Raw genomic sequence first — 16,982 nt, 5'->3', positions numbered from 1 at the left:
TCACAAACTTGGCCTGGAAATAGCAACTAAGATGAAGACTATTGGTAAATATATTGCAAACAATAAAAGATTGACACGTTTAGTGGGATCCACTTGGAATATTTGTACTACAACTTAGCGAGCAAGGTGAGAGTATGTTTATGTACGAGGTTAACATTTTGGCACAAACTTCTAAGCGCTCTTTTTTTCATTTCATCTCCAGCTTCTTATTACTGCTTTCGTTTTAGCAAATCGCATGAGATACGATGAATACAGTTAAGGGATTCAGATTCCACCCAACTGATGAAGAACTTATCGAGTTTCTGCACATCAAAACCTCCGACCGTCATTCTCTAGTCCAAGTTATTGATGAAGTCCCCGACATCTGCCAGTGGGAGCCTTGGCAATTAGCTGGTAAATTATATATATGTTTATATATATTGCGCATGTTTGCTGTAACAGTTTCTTTCTTTGCTGCTGAAATCTGGACATTAGTACTATCTAAGGAGAAATATAGTTTTTATGAACTCCAGTTTAGTCCAAATGGATCATACAAAAAAAAACTAAAGCTTTGTTGATCATGTTGTGACTTTTTTCATGTACCCAATTTGGTGAAATATGGGTATGTGCTTGTTTTATCAGAGAGTTCGAAATTGCAGACCGGGGATCGATTATGGTATTTTATATACTCACCAAAATACAAATATCGAAATAGTAAACGTATTAACCGTACAACCCGTGACGGTTATTGGAAACCTACGGGCAATGCTCGTAAAGTTATAGACCCTAAAACACGGAAGTTAATTGGCACCAAGAAGACCTTGGTTTACTATAAAGGTCAATGTAATGATGGAAACAAAATCAAGACTTGTTGGGTTATGCATGAGTATGAACTCAAGGCTGACCTTAACTCATCTGACACTGATCAAGTAAGTCTTCGTTTCATTTGATTGAAGTTTATTCATAAGCTTCACTGCTACAAACATTTTTCTTTTAGCTTTAGGGTTCATTTATTTGCTTTAATGTGTTGTAGAAAACTTTCAACCTTTGCAAACTGAAGAGAAGAGTTGATTTATCGAGCACTAATGCTGGTCAATCAGGTCAGGACAATGAAGGTTATGGTGTTCATGATAGCTGTGCCGGAGAAAAAAGTAATCAACATAATATGGTTAGTGAGGATGCAGTCTCTGACTTATCATCTAGTTTGGTAAATCCTGTTGATAAGGATGTGATTCCAAAAGTAAGATGCCCAATGCTAAATTTCATAATCGTTTATCTTAGATGATTGACTATCTAAAAAGAATGCTCATTTCTCTGGCTCAGGAAACTTTACACCTTAAAAAGATGTCAAAGGAATGCAGTGGACCTGAAGACAAGAATGGGGTTCAAAAACTGTATAACACCATTGAAAAGGATAATAAGTCCTGCAATTCAGTTCTTACTGATGGTGATGATGAAACCATCACCATGGAAAGAAGTGCAGCTGAACTATTCGAAGTGCCTTCAAGCTTCGGGCTGCCTCTTGCCGATAACAATTTAATTCCGATGGTAAAAATCTATTTTTATTAGTCATTTGATAATGCAGACGATTATAAAGCTACAAAGAAGTAGGCTGTTTTTGTATGTTCTCAGGACTTTTCATACTATGATGGAGGATCATTTGACGGGCTATTCAAAGAACCAGAGCCAACTAACAACTCTAATTGGATTCAAGACCAATATATCACCAACATAGAAGATGTTGAATTCTTGGATTCAATTTTTGATATCAATGAACCCTACCTCCAAGAGAAAAACAGACAGGAGTGCTTGCCTGCTGAAAATGAAGCCTTTAGCTGGCCGTGTTTAGGTGTGATGAAACCATCTGACTCAATCAAGAAACCTAGAAAAAAACCACGTCTTCTGCATGACAGTCATGTAGAAACTGCAGATGCTCAAGTTGGTTGAAACATCACATTTCAGCTGTAAGAAAGAGCTAGACGCTCTCAAGATAATTGTTAGCTAACACAGCAGAAAGTAAAGAATGTTCCCATTTTGTTTTGCTTTTTCGCTTGTTTGATCGTTTAAGGGTTTTAAGACTGTAAAATAAGAATTAGAAGTGATCTTATGTGTAACCCTATGTTGTCTTAGATATTACTGCTTGAATTTAAACTATGTTGCTGCTGTCTGTTATTTAGCCTTTGCAGATGATTATGCAGAATTGATGAAAAAATCTGAAGGAAGATTTAGTCAAATCTACCCATGTCGAAAAGTGCTTGTATGCATGATTACTTATATTCGAATACTTTCGAAGCTGAGAAGCTATTGACCCATTTAATGTTCCCAGTCACTGACCATCCTCTATTGCAGGTTCAGAGCTTTTCTGTGGTCCGACTCCGAGCCTTCGCTTGTACTCTATAATCATCATTCAAAATAAACCCATTGAATGTTTATGTTACAACAGCTGAGATAATAAGGGTAGACAATCATTAATACGCAATAGGATTTTACTTTTATTGGTAATTGAATGGCGAGTATATGCCAAAAACTCTTCCCACTTGAACTTCCGAAGCTTTTGTTTTTCCTCCTCCGAAAGCTCAAAGTTAGGCTCCCTTCCGCACATGAAAGCGGCTCTGCATATTAAAATTATCGATCTATCAACATAGCTATGCAGTAGGACACTTATATTGCCAAAAAAATCAATGCTAGGACCACATCTTAGCACGTCAAGAATTAGCACAAACCAGCATTGTTTACTTATAGTCTATGGCAAAAAAGCCAGTTAAAATTTTAGAAGGTAAACTATACGGAAAAAAATGCCAGAAAAATTTAGCTCCTAAACAATCCTTCATATAGAGAAACTAATCGCATATACCTTCACAGCTTTTCATACATACCATCCCATATTCTTGTGGAATTTGCATACGAGTAGCACTTCGTTGTATTTATCATCAATATGCATGAACCCTTCCAATGAAATTCATTAATAACCATGAAGAAGAACGATTTTACCTCATGCTAAGTTAAGCATGAAAATAAATGAAAACGACATGTTCATATCAGACAACAATATATAAAGTTTAAAGGTTAAAAGTTGAGCAATACTTGGATTACATATAGTGATGAGTTTCTGAAGAAGTTGCAGTAGCAATCATTACAAGAAAGATAAAAGCTAATTTATTACCTGTCATATAAGCGGGCAGCTTCTTCTTGTGAACCAACAGTGCCTAAGTGAATCTGTTTCTTGTCAACTTTTATCGCAGCCTGCCATTTCATATTTTTGAAGTATACACCCCTCATTAAGCAAGGTTCTTGATTTGAAACATGCTTCCTTCTGTGTCGCTTCCTTCGTTTGATCGGTTGCTCTACAGATTATACATTTTACAAAGCCATCAGTCAAAATGTAAAAAATAAATCGGCTCATAGCATCAGACTTTGACTCTAATGAGTAAACTACATGTTTAATAAGGAAGCGGCACAGCATTGACTCAGCTCCGAGATATACATAAGTTCAGCTTTATTCTAACAAAAAAGGGGTAAAAGTTAAACACCGACTCCTCCTGAAACTGCCTCTATTTATGTCAAACATGTCATTTATCAGAAGCGGCAAGAAGCCAACAAGAAGCCATAGACAAGTAAAATTTTCAATTTTGACAATATTAACGAACATATGGAGCGTGTGTTTCCAAAGATACAAACCCGAAAAAGGTTGATTATGATGCTCTTTTGATGAACCAGAACCAGAGATGTTTGGTGATCCACAGCTAACCTTAGCAATGCTTTTCTGAGAGAGCATTAAATAGTTACATTTAAGTGTAATTCTGAAGTAAAGGACAGAATTAAACAATGCATGCCACTTGGTATTTATCTATCATGAACTTCAGAGTCTGAATCACAACCCCTTAATATATTCATTATGAATCTCTGTTTGCATGCGTGCCAATTAAATAAACTAAAAAAGCAAAAAATATTGATTAAAAATTCAAAACAGCAAAGGGTTTCCACAAACAATAAAACAGATTCTGTAATGCAAACAGTTGTTAAATACCATTTGTAGTTGACAACTGACTATTTATCCTATAATTCAATCTCAAAAGGGAACCATGACCTAGTAAACAAGGTTTTTTCTAATAAGAAAGGGTGCCCCATGATGCAATGGACTGACCAAGCATCCACAATTCATTAATTTGTCATATCCTTTTCATTTCTTCTTACTGGCAAAGGAATCCTTAGAATCACATACATGGCCAAGGGAAAAAAAGGTAAAAAGAATATCAGCAAGCTGCCATGTTCATACACAATGGAAAAAGAAATAGTAATACAAACAACTGATACTGCCACAACAAAGAAGCTAATTAAAAGTGAAACCATTTAATACTACACCTGGTCAATTGATTAATAATGCAATCTTACCCATTGCATGTGGTTGATAGAATCAGAGGGCATGGAATGCACACTAACTGATTTTGCATTTTGGCTTGAACTTTCAGAGGCATTTCCATTATCAAAAAATTTAGGAAGTGGAGTCAAAAAGGAACTCTTCCCTACAAATGGTCATCAAATTTCGTGAATGACATTATTCGATCATAATTTAGAACTTTTACTTAATACTGAGGCAAACAATTGAAGGGCACACTTTATATAACATGATATGGCAAATGTTCCTACACATTGATATCGATAGAAGCAATTAATTACGTGCAAGATAAAGTGCATCTCAACTACAGTTTACCAGAGCAGAGTCCCAGGAGTCTGCGTCTGCGTAAGCTCACCATGTTGACAACCTTTTAATCAGTGAACAATGGCTAAATAGATCGTCCTTTGCATCAATCTGTATGCCCGTGCCCCTAAGGCTACCAAAGATGGGAGATTTATAAGTGGATTAAGCAATTAGAAAATGATGAACAATAAAGAACATATTAGAAAATGACAAGGATGGCAAGTTAAACCAGAAGGCTGATATAGGACACAGCTTCATAAGATAAGTAAACAGGAACTAAGATATCACCTATTCTACTTAGCTATAAAGCAAAATGAGAAAAAGGACAAGAGATACAAGGAAGCCCATCAAAATTCAAAACTACGGGTCAATGCAAGTAACTTGATGATGCTCCTAAGCAATTTAGACAAGAAATTCAAGTAAAAATAGAATTGCCGGATGAAACTCCCAGATGTTTATCATTTTTTTGTTATCAAATATCAACCATACATACTTCTATTCGGTAGGCTGAAAACCAACTATTTTCTCATAACACTTACGTTCGATTTCGATTTCAATAATGCTACATAGAGAAGCTAGGGGTTAAATCTAAAGTCCATGCACGGATTGGAAAACAATAGACTTGATGCTGGTAAAACAGAAATCTTTAACAGATGAAATTTCAGAAAAATAATATGAACAAACCAACGCAAATCACATGAAACGTTTTCAGTCAACCCTCAACCCCTATTGAAATGGTATTCACTTCTAAAAGTTAACCAGGCTCCGGATAAGGGGGCAAGATGACGCAAAGTTCAACAATAGTTTTCGTTTTCATTTAAGAGAGAGAGAGAGAGAGAAATTCATCATAATTTGCATAAAGTAAAGCCAAAACTCCCATCATGTGAAGCTAACAAAGCTGTCCACTGAGTCTGCCTAATGAAAATCCCAACTCCCCTGGAAAACAAGTCAGCCCCGCTAACCTACCACCTTTCATGGAAGCGAAGGCAGTAAAAAACACAAGAGAACAAAAAACCCAACACCCAAAACACACACACAACAAAGAGAAAAAGAAACCCACAAAGCCAAAGCCTTCTTTAAGCCAATCAAAGCGAAAAAATGGTCATGCCTCCATGACCAGGAAAGGCAAAGAAACCATTACAGAGAAAAAGATAAATAAACAAAATAAATAAAACGAAAGAAAAGTCGTTGTTTTCATCAATTGTTTGGTACCTGAGAAAGGGAAAAGCAAAGGTGATGGTTGAGATAGCGTAGAAACCGAGGAGATTTAGAAAAGGTTTCTTTTTTAAGGATTAAAACCAAAACCTGGCAAAAGAAATCTGAGGATTGATTGTTGTATACAAAAGAATGGAGGAAGATAGTGAAAGAAGTAGCAAAAGAGTGAATTTAAGAAGTTGGTCTTGTGGTGGTGGCGCATGCATCTACCACCTTTTGTTGTTTGTTTTTATGTTAAATTTCCCCCCGAGTTTTTTTAGTTAAAACCCATTTTTATCAAAGGGTCGTGAAGCTGCTAATGGTGTAAGGGGCAAAAAGAAAAATCAAACAAAGCCAACAGCCAAGCCAAAGGCCAAGTATTTGTGGAAAAAGAGAGAGAATGTTGAATTAATATGAACGAGAGAACTTATGCTTGTGTTTTGTGTACCGTATGATTCCCATTTTACCCCTCTTTTTCCTAAATACCATCTCTCTCTTAGGTCGCTTTTATCTTTATAAGGGATTCACTTTGAATTTTTTAATTAATTTTTTATTTGGATATATAAATTATAATATAAGATTTTATTTTGATGCCACAAAGAATAAGATTTATCTGAATAAAATGGTTTAAAGGTGTATGGGCCCTCTAAATTTTTAAAAAACTAAATACAATTTTTTGAATTTTATGCACTTAATTAAATTTTCAAATAAGTAAATTAATTCAATTCAATCATTAAATCAAGAAATTGAATTAATTAAAAAAAATTGAACAATTTTGATTATAGAACCTTAGTTTTTAATATATTACTATTATGTGACACATGGTATTTTTGTTACGTAAATTTATAGATTTTCTTAATAATATATATTAAAATTTTAAAAATATTTAAAAATTAACAAAATATTATTAAATTTAATAGTTAGCATAATGAAAAGGATGAATTGATAAAATTTTAAGATATAAAGATGTAATTAACTAAAAAACCTATTCATAAAATTAATTTAGTTTTTTTTTTAATTTGAGAATCTTATATACTCTTAAGCTATTATATTTTAATAAGATATATTTTGATAAAAAGATTCTCATTTGTCAGTTGGTACGTTTTGATATTGGATGAATATTTGATTAGATATAATATTATGAATTAATATGATATCAATTTAATTAATAAATTAAATATTAACTATTAATACAATAAAGAATATTTACATAATTTAACTCTAGTGTATTTTAAAAAATTACATTTTACTAAAACTATTATCCATTTTTTTCTGATAACTACCTCAAAAGTTATAAGTTCTCATGTATATTTTTCTCAAAAAGTATATAGTTTTCATCAAGATAAAGGAGCTTAATTAAACAATAATTAATTTTATTTATCTATTCATTTGTCAGAAGGGAAAAAAAGAGCTTCATAAGGAATATCAAAAGGACAATTCGGAAAAATAAAAGTAAGACACGTTACATAATTATATGTTTTTTTAGTAATTTAGTATGATTATAATATATTATTTTTTTTTTTTTATACACAAAAGTTTAGGACAGCGTGGCGGGTTAAAGGCAAAGCAAAGGGGTAGTAATGGAAGGAGGTAATAGAAAGAAATTATTAAATAGGGTTGGTAATGAGCGAAGGGCACCGACGATGAGCTGATAGGTGGGGCGGTCTGCCAATGGCAAATAAGCATAGCTACCGCTGTGGATAATGTCCCGCCAACCCCAACCCTATAAGCATTTCCCCTTCTTTATTATCTGGATTTCTCATGCTATATATTTATCTATTCTAACTAACAATTCTCTATTCATCTTATTATGTTTTCTGATGCTTAATCGTTATGATAATTATTGACATGAATGTTATTTATATTTATAATTATATTTATAACTTCAAAGGTTTTCTATATTGTTCTTTATAACAATTTTCACTTTGATCTAATATTATCATTTCGTTTTACCCGTTATTTTGAAGGTATTTTTCATTAAAAAATATGTGTTCCGATTAAAAGTTACAAGAAAAATATCATGAAAGTAATTATAAGACATAATAATACATAGGATTAATTGAGAATAAAATGATAGTGCAAAGATAATTGGAAAACTTATATAGTTAATAAAGTAAACATTAGACCACACTATAATATAAGAGGGTAATATATTTCCAAATAAAACTATATTCATGATAGAATCATATCTTAAAACACATTCAAACTCATAAATTCTAATATTAAGATATTTTCTAGACTTTTCTATTATTTTCAAGCTATGGAAATTTAGCACGCGTTATTATGTCTTTTCAAGCCATTTTCTTCTTTAAAAGACTTAATCATATTTTTAATGTAAAAAATATATTTTTAGATGCCAACTTTGTAATCTAACGTAACAAAAATAAAATGTTGATTGACTTTCCAAGGTTTAGTTATTAATCTTTTTTAAGTCCAGATAAATTGAAGTTGGATCTTAATTTTTGTTAGATAATTAATTAAATTTTATATTAAATTGAACGAACAACTAGTTAGTTTAAAGGGATTGTATACTAGATTTCATAAATAAAATCGAAGATCTAAATAATAATAATTACAAATAGTGTAAACTAAACTAAAATAATAGCATTCAATTTTATTATTAAAATCACTTTACGAGTTCATATAAATATGATAATTAACGACTCAATAATGATAACGAAGGCATACTCAAGCGATTGCTATAAATAGAATTAAACATAAAAACAATATTTTTTATTAGAAGATGAGGAAATTAAACCAAAGTGAAAACTTTGATCCTCCAAGGAGATTATTAAACCAGCCTACCGTACAAAACACGTGAAACTCCGTTCACACATGTCGTTTATTTGTTTAATTGTACCGAACGACACGTGCCTAGCCGCACGATGGTTTGACTTTTCAGGTTCAATTTTGATTGGTTGTCAAAAAAGTTGAAAGATGATTGGGGTCTTGTGTGGTGACAGGCACGTGGTTTAATGAATCGGACGGCTACGATCAAATGAATAGTCGATTGTAAAGTAAAACTGGTAAATACTGGATGAACGTAGATATTGTTCCATTTCAATTTATCTCGTCATTTATAAAATATAATTATTTTGCATGATTTTAATTTTAGAGAGGGACAAAATAAAATAATTATTTTACTGGTAAATATCTACAGAGGTATAAATATATAGGGGAAGCCCAATAATAATTAAATGTGAACCTCAAAGCCCAACACAAATAACGGCCTCAATTGAATTTCTTCATTAAAATACGTGGAATTATAAAGAAAATTCGATTTATTTTGTTATGAAAGAAATAAATTTAATTTTAAAAAAATCATTTTCATAAGAAGGTTAATCACTAAGAATTGAGTTTAATAAAAGGTGATTTGAAAGGAAAGGTTAAATCAAGAACAAACATTAGAAGAAATCAAATCACTAAACATAAAAAATATAATAACATATTTAAGCATTTAAACTCAAATTTTAGGCGTTTCTCCCGAAAAATCACATTTTCCATTTAATATTCCCGATCAGACACCGTTTAAATTATATTTCCTGATCTAACACCCTTTGTAGGAAGGCGCCCCCTACACCGCGCTCCCTACACCGCGCTTTACGCCACGTGGTCGAAGGCGCGGCCTCGGGACGTGCCTTACTAAATGTGTAAAAAACTCGTGTGTTAGTTTTGTAAATATTTTAAAACGAGTGTCAAATACGTAATTAATTTATATTATGGTGACATTTGTGTATAAACATCAGGATTTTGAATTATGCACCGATCACCCACACGGTTCCAGGTTGTGCACAGCTCACACCGCAAAAGTTTATTTTTTATAATAATAAATATTTTATAATTTTAAAAATTATAAATTTCATATATTTTTGAAAAATTATTGTCTTTTAAAATTAATTATTTAAAAATATAAAAAAATATTAAAATAAACTTTTAATTACAATTGAGGGATCAAATGAATTATTATTCATTAATTTTTATTTTTAACAACATTTAATAATGTTTATTCATTTTTAATAAAATTATTTAAAATTTTGCATTAAAATTACACAATATGTATAATCTAGTATATAAAAACTTTGAGGGTAAGTATTTTAAAATATGAATAATTTTATAAAAGTTTTATAACTAGTATTTCTTTTACAAAAATGATGATGATGATGATAAATATTTTATAATTTAAAAAATTATAAATTTCATATATTTTTGAAAAAAATTATTACCTTTTAAAATTAATTGTTTAAAAATATAAAAAATATTAAAATAAATTTTTAATTACAACTGATGGTTCAAATGAATTATTATTCAATAATATTTTTCAAAAATATATGAAATTTATAATTTTTTAAATTATAAAATATTTATTATTATAAAAATAAACTTATTACACACTAAAATACTAATAAACTCAACCACTACATACATTGTCCACTTCATTAACTTGTGATAAGACCCTAGTCAGTTCACAACCTGGAACCGTGCGGGTGAGCTGTGCACAATTTATTAAAAATGAATAAACATTATTAACTGTTGTTAAAAAATAAAAATTAATGAATAATAATTCATTTGATCACTCAATTATAATTAAAAGTTTATTTTAATATTTTTTATATATTTTTAAACAATTAATTTTAAAAAACAATAATTTTTTCAAAAATAAATGAAATTTATAATTTTTAAAATTATAAAATATTTATTATTATAAAAAATAAACTTATGCGGTGTGAGCTGTGCACAATCTGGAACCGTGCATGTTATGTGCACAATTAATGCTGACGTTTTTACACAAATGTCACCATAATATAAATTAATGACATATTTGGCACTCATTTAAAAATATTTATAAAATTAGCATGTGACGTAAAGCGCGATTTAGGGGTGTATCTTCCTGCAAAGGGTGTTAGATCAAAAAATATAATCTTAACAGTACCTAATCAGAAAATATATAGGATTAAAGTGATTTTTCGGGTGAAACGCCCAAATTTTAAGGGGAGCAAAAGTTAATTTATCTTATAATAAAATTGACAAGACTTGGATTATCATTAAACGAAAATATTGGGTTTGATTCCGTCACTGGCTAGTGAAAGCTAATAACAGCGCTGAAAGTCGAGGATATCTCACAGACATACTAGTACCAAAAATCAAGGAAAAGGACATTGGCATGCAAGCTTTTAGAGAGACAACTGTGGAACAACATGATGAAGGTGAGGGATGTAACTGGCTTGGGAGACTGATTCCAATAAGGCAGAAATAAAAAGGTGCTCAAAGAAAGGAAAGAAAGGTTACAACTGCATGATTATGGGGATGAGTCTGAGTTGGATGGTTGCACCCTGGTACCTGCAGGCATGGGAAGAAAGGATGCCATGGATTTAGATTATTAGGAGCCACAAAGGTTAAGAGGAACTAATTACGTTACACAATTTTCCCATAATTAATAAGGATGACAAAGATGAGGTGTTAAATGAAATTCCATCAACAAAATTTTGTTGCAGATGCATCTTGTCCACAAGGCAACAAAGGTAAATGTGCCCCGAAAAGCCTGAACAATAACAGTAGCTCAGTTAACAAGAATTTAATCTACCATGCACGACCACCCAAAACCCTTCTTTGTTATAAACCCTCATTGACAAATCTCATCGCAAAGCAAACTGAGTTCTTTCTGCTAACTACCCTGTAAACCCAAATCTAAAATCTTTTGCCATTCTGCGGACAACTCCTAAATTAATTTCTTCAAGCAGGGGCAGATAAAGTTGGTGCTACATTCTTGGCTAGCCCACCAGTGCGACTCTCACGGCCACCATTACCATTTCCCATGTGCTCACCCCTCTGATATCCATCACCTCCCCGGTTGAAATATCCTCCTCGATTGTTGCTCCTATTACCAAACTCACCCCGGCCATAGCCCCTTCCACCATTGTAGTTTCCACGCCCTCTTGCTCCCTCATTTCTGTATCCAACCCTAGATCCAGATGAAGACCGACCTCTGTTACCTGCATATGAAAAACAGTCCTATTATAACATGCAAAAATGTCCACAAGTTTTTCAGTCTCATGCAAAAATAGTCCATGTTGCAAAATTTGTCTCATTAAACTATCATTTTTCATCTGAACAAGGCCACATCAGTCTCATGCCAACAACAGCAGATTTCATAAGTTGTGCGAGAGAAACAATGTCTCAACATTAACCTAAGAATCCAATTATCATATATGAGAAAAGCTCAATTCTAATTTCTCTAATAATCATGAATTGGTTTACCATGTTAGAAACCTACTACTACGGACATTTTCACTGAATCATGCCAGACCACTTTAGTATAAACTCTAGTTAAAAATAAAAGTAACTTACCTCGAGAAGTTGATCGTTTTTCTTCAACAACTGCTTTACGCCCACCAATATTAATAGGAGAAGCCTGAAAGATGTTTGAAGAAAAAATAAAAATGTAAATGTATTGCACCAAAAAAACAAATAAGAAAAAAGTAACAATAAACCACTCCCTTTGGTAAGCCTCTCACTTTGCTATTGGAGAATAACATCAAAAGTCAAATCAGGGATTAAGTTAAAATTGAAACCATCAACAGGATAAACAGATTTTAAAGAAAAAGAATGATCAAACCCAAAAAACAAAAAATCTGTTTTTTTTTAATGCAAGAATGCAGGCCTAATGTTTGAAATGCAATTCCATATTGACAGCAGAAGATAATTTAGGCTAAACTCTACAGGTATCACACAAGGTTGTCAAGGCAAGCACTTAGGTACATGGGCACAGCAAAAATAAGAGTTAGCACTTCATCTACACTCAGGCAGGGCGAATTTATAAAGGTTAGTAAACACGATATGAATATATTTATTATTTATCTATAATCTAAAATTTTTAATATAGATTATACGTATGTGTTGTATATGTGTGTCTGTGCGCACCTCATTTTATTCTGGCAAGTGCTTTTTTGGGCTTTTGTGCCTCAGCCAATATGAAGGTCTTAGCACCTTGAAAAACATTGGTATCATCAATGTTCCAATGAAGCTTCTGTCATTCTTTAAATGATTTTAAATATTTATTAAAAGAAATTTATTTTAAATCTTATAACTTAGAGATGTTAAAATACATTTCTTGTTTTTTTACCACCAAACCAGAGGAACTAATAAGCTTTAGGATCCCTTATCTGGTCTCTACAAGCGAGTTTCCCTACCAAATCCTGATGTTTCTTTAACTTATCAGAGGTAATCCACATCCAAGCTTCTAGTCTTATACATATGAAGGCATGGATCACCCTTGCACTACACAACTAGAGTCCACACCATATTTATCTATAGACATTATAGACCAACACCTTTTTCCTCATTTCTAGTAACAACTAGAAAAAAACAGCATTTCCAACAAAATAACAGAAGATTCACTTAAAATCTAGGCACAATCATAACTTTATTCAAGTGATATTTGAGAGATTAAATTAGAAATCCTGCCATAAGCTGAAGCAAAACCTGTAATGTCTGCTTGGGCAAAGGCAAGTTCAGAATTGCAGACCTTGTTGCAACCCAGTGCCAACAGATCTCTAAGTACGTAACAAAATGCATTATTACGAAAATAATGAAAAGATCAACATAGAAAAAAATGATAAATACCTCAATAGCGCTTTGCACAGAACTTGCCATTTCGAATTCCACGAAACCAAAACAGAAACCCTGTAGAGAAATAGAGAGAATACATTAGTTGAATGCACAGTCAAAAACTAACAGTGGAAAATGAGCCAACATTTACCTTCTGGCTTCGAACTTGAATACCACCACTCTTAATAGGTCCAAACTTTATAAATTCATTCTCCAGCATGCTAGGTGTAGCATTCAAAGGTAAACCTTTGATGTAGATAGAGGGACCTTCAGCTGTGCATTGATCAAAAAAGTATATTTGAGCAGATGATTCACAGGCACATAGACATAAAGAAAAAATATATATAAAAAAACATATATGAAATAAATTGCATGTTAACTAGTTGAAAATTGTGCAGGCATGAAAAAAAAAAGTGTATACCTTCCACATCTAGATTATTCTCATTTTCTACACCATTGTTGCTGGAAACTTGTGAATCGGATACTGTTGCAGGAGCAGCTGGTGGTGCAGCAGATCTTGGTTGCTCATGAGATTTTGCTGAAGACTTCACAGGGGAATGTGTAGGGATTGATACATGGATTGCATTCTCCTTCACAACCTTCAGCTAGAGCAATAATAGATGAAGTTAAAACTATTAGCTTAAAACACAAACTATATCCAGAACCAATACCAACTCAAGTCAAAACGCAGCAGAATGCTACTTAATACATACAATAGATGCATATGATTTCTTTGGCACTTCCTCGATCTTGGAGTTAGAATCAGCAACCATCTGTGAATCATCGACAACCTCGGCCACTGGTGCTTCCTCTTCTTCATTAGAACCATCACCATCCTCAGAAGGATTGCACAATTGGCCATTAGCTTCTTCTGGAAATGGTTCCAATTGTTCAATGTGATTCTCCAAAGCAGGTGAAGAATCTGCAGACAACCATTTACATCAATAGGAGGAAATCACTACAATTCTGTGTTTCAGATGGTATTATGGGTTACCAATCACCTTTCTCAGGATCGAGAGAGGTTTCACTATTATTAACTAGATCTTGGCTCCCACTTTCCTGTATGCCATCATCAACGTATCTAAACATATCATTTAAAACAAAATAGCCCTTGTCTTGAGGAGCCAAAAAGAAAGTTTGAGTGAATTTCCGCCCCACTTTGTCCTTTAAAGTTAAATAACCAGTTACAAGAACAAGTACTCCTCCACTGTGAGAGTCCTGTGCATCCACACTTGTTATCTCTGCTGTGAATTCTCCATACCCAAGTGCTATTATTTTATCGTTGATGGCCTGGTCCACAAAAGAAGCACCACAAATCAATTATACAATCCAAACTTACAAATAAATAGCTTTCAAAAGAGCAGGAAATGTGGTTTCCAAATGTAGGCTTGGACTACAGCAAGAAAACAAAGAAGCAAACAAAATTAAAAGATAATGAACCATATCCTTAATTTGAAAGTTCGAATCAAGATGAGCACAGATGCATGACAAATATAGATAGAGAAACCTCACTTGCATAGTCGTCGTGATACTCATGATGCCATTTTCTTCGGGTCGACCAAGTTTACTACTATCATGGTAAAATCGGTGAACCAGTTCAGGAGATTGATGTAAGATAAGGTAGTATTGATGGACAAATGCATTCCCAACCTAAAATCACCAAAAATAGAGATTGAAACTTAATTTTGAGTGCATTGTTAAAACATCCAAATACAAACGGAAAACATACAACATCAGGAGCAGGAGCTGTAATTCCCGCAGGGACTTGCTGTGTAGATGCCATTCACTAATTGTAACCTGCAAATCAACAAAGGCAAATTGAAAGCAGTACGCAAAACTCTAACCACAATTTTAAGTAGCAAGACAAGAAACAGATATCGAAAATAGATTCCCCCGGGGGAACCACAAAACCATCCAACATAACTACCTACCGAGCGAACAAAGTGTTTTGAACAAAAAAAATGTATCATAAAAGAACTTCCGGGAAAATTATTCAGCGAAATCCTAGTGGATTCAACAGTTTAACACAAATGTTGCAGTTAAATTTCAAATTGTAGTTTTTCCTGTAAAGCATCTCTTAAATCTAAAGATTGAGCACTGGCAATTGATCTGAATGAGAAATAGAATCATCCAGGAAAAATATACTATAAAATGAAGTATAGAAATAGCTGACAATGAGGTTATTTACCTGAGCTTTTAGATTCAGATCGCAAAGAAAAAAGAGATGAGAGTGAATTCTTGATCTTTTCTTCTTTTGCGTTGGTGGCTCTTTCTCTCACCTCCCCTTGTTGAGAAAGTTTGGCGGTTTCTAGGGTTTTTGTGGATCTTGAAGAGGCGCCAGCAAAAGGAAAGACTGCTGCAACAAGGTTTTGGTACTTATACCCCCTAACAATATCAAATAAATCTAATCTATATTATTACGTTTTCTATCTTTATTTTGTAATGATAAACTCTTGTCATATTATATTTATTATTTAAAATGCGTATAATATTAATTAATTTTTATTACATATAAACTTATCAAGTAATTTTACTAATAGAAAAAATATTATTTTTTATAAATTCAAAATTTGAAAAATTATATCTATAAAATATGTGTTATTAGGTTAAAAAGATTATGAATATATATCATATTATAATTATCAAATATTATTCAAAAAAATTATTATAAATAACTGTGATTATATATTATGTATAAATGATAAATAATTATAGAAAATATTACTTTATATGAGTGGTTTATAATCATGACACATGAATAAATTTAGAAGTCATTATATGTTTATTTAATTGATTTTTTAAAATCCTTTATCAGACCTAATTTAATAAGTTATTTTTATTAATTTTATAATTATTCTAATTAATTTATTATTATAGAAAACAATAATTTAGTCTAAAATTTTTGGGTTAGGTGATAAAAGGGAAATTCTAAAATAAAAGGTTAGATGTAGAATTATGAAAAAAACAATTTCACATAATTTTCAAACTAATTTTGTTATGCATTGATATATATATATATATATATATATATATATGATTAAAAATTAAATTTAAAGAATATTGAATTGTATTAAAATCTATTTTTTTAAGTTTCTCACTTAGGGAGGGAGAAAGATATTTTTTTATTTCTAATGAGTATTAATAATTTAGGAGAAAAGAGAGGTGTTAATCTTGAATCTTTTAACCATCTATTTTAAATTATTGGTTTTTTTTTAATAATTAAAAACATTCAAATGGTGCGGTTTCCCGTCGCACCAAAGTATTGGCCTATTGGGGTCCGTATCGGGTTTATAATACACTGCGTCAACTAACAACACCAGGCGTTGCAAACAAGTTTGATTCCCCTCCTCCTATCCTATTGCCCACTACTCTACTCTTTGTTTGAATCGATGTTTTAGTTGTCACTATCTGTTGATCAACTTGCCGGCAAAGAGCAGAATTAACCAATAGAATTCCGTTACCCTAATCTGAAAAGTGCATCAAAAGCACCGGAAAATGAAACAAG

General features: G+C 32.2%; 3 protein-coding genes across 8 annotated transcripts; 1 reads left to right on the top strand and 2 right to left on the bottom strand.

Moving 5' to 3' along the window:
- The first annotated feature begins 188 nt into the window (after positions 1–188).
- On the top strand, positions 189–1,939 carry LOC120165054 (NAC domain-containing protein 91-like). Its single transcript, XM_039174645.1, has 4 exons — positions 189–393; positions 622–908; positions 1,013–1,527; positions 1,612–1,939. Exons 1-3 carry the CDS (start codon positions 246–248, stop codon positions 1,262–1,264), a joined length of 687 nt encoding a protein of 228 aa, XP_039030576.1. The 5' UTR covers positions 189–245; the 3' UTR covers positions 1,265–1,527; positions 1,612–1,939.
- A 357-nt stretch (positions 1,940–2,296) lies between these two features.
- Positions 2,297–5,978, bottom strand: LOC120165063 (ethylene-responsive transcription factor-like protein At4g13040). 6 transcript variants are annotated; one of them, XM_039174652.1, is made up of 7 exons: positions 5,891–5,978; positions 4,691–4,811; positions 4,372–4,502; positions 3,658–3,742; positions 3,143–3,323; positions 2,470–2,591; positions 2,297–2,373 (listed from the first exon to the last, which is right to left on the bottom strand). In XM_039174652.1, the coding sequence occupies exons 2-7, from the start codon at positions 4,731–4,733 to the stop codon at positions 2,306–2,308; spliced, it is 630 nt and encodes a 209-aa protein (XP_039030583.1). In that variant the 5' UTR covers positions 4,734–4,811; positions 5,891–5,978; the 3' UTR covers positions 2,297–2,305. The 6 variants fall into 6 exon arrangements, with proteins under 6 accessions (XP_039030583.1, XP_039030606.1, XP_039030589.1 ...); XM_039174675.1 differs by having other exon boundaries at positions 4,691–4,805; positions 5,891–5,926; XM_039174658.1 differs by lacking the exon at positions 5,891–5,978 and adding an exon at positions 5,559–5,788.
- Positions 5,979–11,390: 5,412 nt separating this feature from the next.
- Positions 11,391–15,904, bottom strand: LOC120165029 (nuclear transport factor 2-like). Its single transcript, XM_039174629.1, has 10 exons — positions 15,666–15,904; positions 15,207–15,274; positions 14,990–15,127; positions 14,479–14,767; positions 14,191–14,399; positions 13,899–14,082; positions 13,629–13,750; positions 13,493–13,552; positions 12,218–12,281; positions 11,391–11,862 (listed from the first exon to the last, which is right to left on the bottom strand). The coding sequence occupies exons 2-10, from the start codon at positions 15,258–15,260 to the stop codon at positions 11,603–11,605; spliced, it is 1,380 nt and encodes a 459-aa protein (XP_039030560.1). The 5' UTR covers positions 15,261–15,274; positions 15,666–15,904; the 3' UTR covers positions 11,391–11,602.
- Positions 15,905–16,982: the final 1,078 nt, after the last annotated feature.

Source organism: Hibiscus syriacus, unplaced genomic scaffold (genome assembly GCF_006381635.1).
Source record: "Hibiscus syriacus cultivar Baekdansim isolate YM2019G1 unplaced genomic scaffold, ASM638163v2 tig00002919_pilon, whole genome shotgun sequence".
Taxonomy (NCBI): domain Eukaryota; kingdom Viridiplantae; phylum Streptophyta; class Magnoliopsida; order Malvales; family Malvaceae; genus Hibiscus; species Hibiscus syriacus.
This window is presented reverse-complemented; position numbering and strand designations above follow the sequence as displayed.

Excerpts from the sequence above, each read along its gene's own strand:
- LOC120165029 (XM_039174629.1), bottom strand. The coding sequence starts at position 15,260 with ATGGCATCTACACAGCAAGTCCCTGCGGGAATTACAGCTCCTGCTCCT. Across the intron at positions 14,400-14,478 it reads CTCTCTCGATCCTGAGAAAG|ATTCTTCACCTGCTTTGGAG; the intron begins GTGATTGGTAAC and ends GGTTGTCTGCAG. Across the intron at positions 13,751-13,898 it reads GAATAATCTAGATGTGGAAG|CTGAAGGTCCCTCTATCTAC; the intron begins GTATACACTTTT and ends ATCAATGCACAG.
- LOC120165054 (XM_039174645.1), top strand. The coding sequence starts at position 246 with ATGAATACAGTTAAGGGATTCAGATTCCACCCAACTGATGAAGAACTT. Across the intron at positions 394-621 it reads GGAGCCTTGGCAATTAGCTG|AGAGTTCGAAATTGCAGACC; the intron begins GTAAATTATATA and ends TTGTTTTATCAG. Across the intron at positions 909-1,012 it reads ACTCATCTGACACTGATCAA|AAAACTTTCAACCTTTGCAA; the intron begins GTAAGTCTTCGT and ends AATGTGTTGTAG.
- LOC120165063 (XM_039174652.1), bottom strand. The coding sequence starts at position 4,733 with ATGGTGAGCTTACGCAGACGCAGACTCCTGGGACTCTGCTCTG. Across the intron at positions 3,743-4,371 it reads CTATCAACCACATGCAATGG|AAAAGCATTGCTAAGGTTAG; the intron begins GTAAGATTGCAT and ends ATGCTCTCTCAG. Across the intron at positions 3,324-3,657 it reads TCATAATCAACCTTTTTCGG|AGCAACCGATCAAACGAAGG; the intron begins GTTTGTATCTTT and ends TATAATCTGTAG.